General features: G+C 50.4%; 1 protein-coding gene across 1 annotated transcript; it reads right to left on the bottom strand.

Annotated features, from left to right (window-relative positions):
* Nucleotides 1-2,324: 2,324 nt before the first annotated feature.
* On the bottom strand, nt 2,325-4,387 carry LOC129720070 (uncharacterized). The gene is made up of 2 exons (XM_055671479.1): nt 2,861-4,387; nt 2,325-2,801 (listed from the first exon to the last, which is right to left on the bottom strand). The coding sequence occupies exons 1-2, from the start codon at nt 4,259-4,261 to the stop codon at nt 2,325-2,327; spliced, it is 1,878 nt and encodes a 625-aa protein (XP_055527454.1). The 5' UTR covers nt 4,262-4,387.
* Nucleotides 4,388-5,000: the final 613 nt, after the last annotated feature.

The raw sequence follows: 5,000 nt of genomic DNA, 5'->3' as shown, positions 1-5,000 counted from the left end.
ACAGTCTATCCGTTCCCGTATATCGGAAGCATAGCACTCGTCAACAGATTCCCACTTTGCGCGCTTACCGCACACCTTTGTGAGTCGGCATTCTCGGGTCATAATACATGCTACTGCCGCTACACCCGTAACGTGGTAGCCGTATAACATTCATGCTTCTCCCTCTTCGCGCGCAGCACTTGTGAGACCACAACACACCACCACACCGGGCGGTGAACTGCGGCTGCCACTCACAGACAACATCGTATCGCTCAACCTCTTTCGCATTGTGCGATATACGTGGAATGCGGACATCAGCGAAGACCAAACGCAGTCTATCCGTTCCCGTATATCGGAAGCATAGCACTCGTCAACAGATTCCCACTTTGCGCGCTTACCGCACACCTTTGTGAGTCGGCATTCTCGGGTCATAATACATGCTACTGCCGCTACACCCGTAACGTGGTAGCCGTATAACATTCATGCTTCTCCCTCTTCGCGCGCAGCACTTGTGAGACCACAACACACCACCACACCGGGCGGTGAACTGCGGCTGCCACTCACAGACAACACGCGCACGCCTGTCTGTCTCCTCCCCACCAGCCAGTCACAGCCAGCCAACCAGCCAGCCACTACCAGCGGCAGAGCGGGTAAGCGGAGTGTAAGCGAGCGAACTGGTTGATTGACTACCCGCCAGCCAGCCAGCCACAGCCACAGCCACCACACACATCACACCTAGCACCGTCGTCGCTCTGTGTACGCCCAACAGAGGTAGATGCAGCAGGCCGCATGCCACCCTACCTGTGTATGCACACACCGTGTCAGTGAGAAGTACTTTTCCGTACCAACCTCAGACTCAGACACCCTCCTATAGATACGAAAATGTATAATAATAACAGAATTCGACACACGCTTTGCCCCCTCATACTGCGCCCACAGACCGAACCGTAGTGTACGGACCGGCTAGCACGGCATTGCATGGTCGACCGTCACCCTACCATGCATCAGTGTGCGAGCCAGCAGCCGGTCGGTGGTGTATGTCTCGGGTGCGGTGAATGATTATGTCACGAAGCCGGCACGTAGTGTATCATCCCGTATACAGTGCTTGGCATGATCGATCGTCATCATCGCGTGTAGCTGAGAATCCAAACACCCGGTCTGTGGTGTATGTCTCGGGTGCGGTGGATGATTATGTCACGTAGCCGGCACGTAGTGTATCATGCCGTATACAGTGCTTGGCATGATCGATCGTCATCATCGCGTGTAGCTGAGAATCCAAACACCCGGTCTGTGGTGTATGTCTCGGGTGCGGTGGATGATTATGTCACGTAGCCGGCACGTAGTGTATCATCCCGTATACAGTGCTTGGCATGATCGATCGTCATCATCGCGTGTAGCTGAGAATCCAAACACCCGGACTGTGGTGTATGTCTCGGGTGCGGTGAATGATTATGTCACGAAGCCGGCACGTAGTGTATCATCCCGTATACAGTGCTTGGCATGATCGATCGTCATCATCGCGTGTGGCTGAGAATCCAAACACCCGGTCTGTGGTGTATGTCTCGGGTGCGGTGGATGATTATGTCACGAAGCCGGCACGTAGTGTATCATCCCGTATACAGTGCTTGGCATGATCGATCGTCATCATCGCGTGTAGCTGAGAATCCAAACACCCGGACTGTGGTGTATGTCTCGGGTGCGGTGAATGATTATGTCACGAAGCCGGCACGTAGTGTATCATCCCGTATACAGTGCTTGGCATGATCGATCGTCATCATCGCGTGTAGCTGAGAATCCAAACACCCGGACTGTGGTGTATGTCTCGGGTGCGGTGAATGATTATGTCACGAAGCCGGCACGTAGTGTATCATCTCGTATACAGTGCTTGGCATGATCGATCGTCATCATCGCGTGTAGCTGAGAATCCAAACACCCGGTCTGTGGTGTATGTCTCGGGTGCGGTGGATGATTATGTCACGTAGCCGGCACGTAGTGTATCATCCCGTATACAGTGCACCTCTTCCTACAAGGTTTGGTAGGTTAGCTTGGCATGCATAGCTAGAAGATTTTCTGGGGGTCCGAATTAGGATACTCTCCCCTTATAACAAACAGCTTCAATTACAACCCACGTAGCGCTTCAAAGCGCATAGAACATGTTGATACATACAGAGCAGGAGAGAACAACTGGCAGCCGTTATGGAAACTGTGTGTTAATGTTTCAAAAGCGACAATTGGGATGACCGATGTTCATAACTTAGTAGTTTCAACATCAGGGGAAAGTGATCTAATGCGGACCTGTTCTGATTAAGAAAAACTAAAATAATTTGACATGAGATTAATTTTATTTATTCAGATTCATGTCTTATTTTGGTTGCTGGTTGTTTCGGTGGCCTACCAACAGGCCTCTTAATCTTGCGTGGGCGGCCAACGGGCCTCTTGGCAGTGCCTTTACTTTGAACAGGTCGCCCAACGGGCCTCTTAGCAATGGTTGGATACTTTGGTGGTCGGCCAACGGGCCTCTTAGCAATGGTTGGATACTTTGGTGGTCGGCCAACGGGCCTCTTAGCAATGGCTAGTGACTTTGGAGGTCGGCCAACAGGCCTTTTTAGTATAACGACTGGAGGCTTGCGGGGTCGGCCAACGGGCCTCTTATCCGCTGCAGCCTGTGATTTGCGGGGTCTTCCAGGTGGTCTCTTTATCACCACTATCGTTGGTCTTGGTGGTGCACTAACGAGGCTATGAAACTGCACAGTTGCTTTACGTGGTCGGCCTACTCGCCGTTGAGTGGGTCGGGCTACTCCCTTCGCTTGTATGTTTTGTTCCTTTGAAGAGAATGAATCATTTAGTGTCAAACAGAGCTTCGTGAGAAATAAAAACATACCATCAGAGCGATTTCAGCGGGGTCCGTCAGTATAGCAGCTCGTCCAGGTTTTCGTCCTCGTCTGCCTGTAGCACGCGGTGGTGCCCGCGGGATTGGTCTGATTCTGCAAAGAGTGTCCAGCAGTGATCCTGGTATTATTTCGTCAACCAAGGAAGGTCCTGTCACTGATGATGGAGCATAATCCAATGCAGTGAATACATCCGGGTTGAAGGGCCAAATACCTGATGCCCGGAACCCGGCCTTGATGTTTCGCTCCGTGGCACTCCGTTCGAGAGCGCTGTCGATGATAGCCGGAAGGTCAAAAATAGACATCGGCTTTCCGGGATGCCTGTATGTCCATTCGTCGCACAGCACATTCATTGCGTGTTTGAACGGCGAAAACACACTCACGTCCAAGGGTTGTAAGCGGTGAGAGCAATGGGGTGGTATTGTAAGTAGGTGAATGCCATTATCCCTGCAAAACTCGATTGCAGGTAGACTTCTGTGTGAACCGTGGTTGTCCACAATCAACAAAAGCGGGTTTTCTTTGGACACTCGCGTAAATGCTTTAAAGTGTCGGAGAACATCCAGATAAATATCTGCATTCATCCACCCTGTATTACTCACCGCTCCAGCGCATCCCGTTGGACCACCATCCAGAAAGTGTGGATGGAAACGTTTTCGAGGAAAAACGAAAAATGGTGGCATTTTATTGCCAGTGGCGGAAACCGCAAGTACCATCGTAACCAACGGGCCCCGATCGGCCGAAGTTACTCGACCAACACGTTTGACTCCACGGCGACTAGCAACTCGTTGAGGTTTCTGAACTGTTGTCACTCCAGTCTCGTCCAGATTCCAGATGGAATTTGGTTCGAACGTTATATTCTCGGCTACTGTGCGTAGAAGATCGAAAAACTTGCCCACATTTGTGGGATTAAAAGCAGAGACTCTGGCTATGCTGGTCGCCTCGGGTGAACGCATCGACAGGTTCGGCCTTCGGCGCAGAAAGTTCCGAAACCAAACAGGGCCTGCCTTTGCGTTCGCGATCCAATTGTCGGGAACCGGAATCCCCAGCTGGTTCGCGAATTGTGGTGCAAGCACACGAATGTCTCTGGATGTTAGACCGAAGAACTTGTCCGAGCATAGCAAGCAATACTTTTCGAATGCCCGTTCTGGTTCCTTGGGGAACAACGGTGGTCTTCCGCGCTTACAAATTTGCACATCCTCCATCGATATCGTAGGATGTAGCGGGTCCGCTTGCACCATCAGGCCAGCGTTTAACCGCTTGTGGCGAAGCAAGGTGGTACGGGGTATACCATACTCTCCAGCAGCTGCCCGTAACGACTTGCCAAACTTAATGGCAATAATCGCCAACTTGATCGCCTGCTCCCGTTCACCACGTTTCACTGCCGCGTTACTCATATCGAACAGTTTGTATATCCAATCGAATCAAAAGCAAAAGCAAAAAACGTAATCGTATCACAAGTATAAAAATTGTACTGAAACGGTTCTTGCCATGAGCTCGCATTTATACTCAGCCGATCTATCCAGCAGCTGAACAATGTCTTTTGTTGTTTATCAGTAACAAAAGGTGTCCTTCATTCTCTATTACTGACGAAAGATGTCTTTTGTTTTCTATTACTGAAAGATGTCTTTTGTTTTCTATTACTGACGAAAGATGTCTTTTGTTTTCTATTACTGACGAAAGATGTCTTTTGTTCTCGATTGCTATCGATTGCTATCGATTGCTACACGCAATGATGACGATCGATCATGCCAAGCACTGTATACGGGATGATACACTACGTGCCGGCTACGTGACATAATCATCCACCGCACCCGAGACATACACCACAGACCGGCTGCTGGCTCGCACACTGACGAGAGCAGCAATAAGATGCCAACGTGGTAATCACACTAGCCTACCAAACCTTGTAGGAAGAGGTTGGATGATAGTATATGCCTCGGGTAGCGTACTCACACAACAGGGCGCTATCCAGTTACAAGTTCTGCCTTACCGCTTCTCTAAGTTCATTCGCATTCATCGATTCCATACATTTGTATGACACCTAACTTCCGATGCTGCACAGCAGGCGTCTTTTGCCGACCACACCACACTCATGTAACGGCACATAATGCCTTCACACTCCGTCGTGCTGTA

Source organism: Wyeomyia smithii, chromosome 2, assembly GCF_029784165.1.
Source record: "Wyeomyia smithii strain HCP4-BCI-WySm-NY-G18 chromosome 2, ASM2978416v1, whole genome shotgun sequence".
Classification (NCBI taxonomy): Eukaryota; Metazoa; Arthropoda; class Insecta; order Diptera; family Culicidae; genus Wyeomyia; species Wyeomyia smithii.
This window is presented reverse-complemented; position numbering and strand designations above follow the sequence as displayed.

What these genes read in the sequence shown, in the direction of transcription:
- LOC129720070 (XM_055671479.1), bottom strand. Translation starts at nt 4,261, where the DNA reads ATGAGTAACGCGGCAGTGAAACGTGGTGAACGGGAGCAGGCGATCAAG. An exon ending in CCGCTGAAATCGCTCTGATG is followed by an intron (nt 2,802 to 2,860) that starts GTATGTTTTTAT and finishes TTCTCTTCAAAG; the next exon opens with GAACAAAACATACAAGCGAA.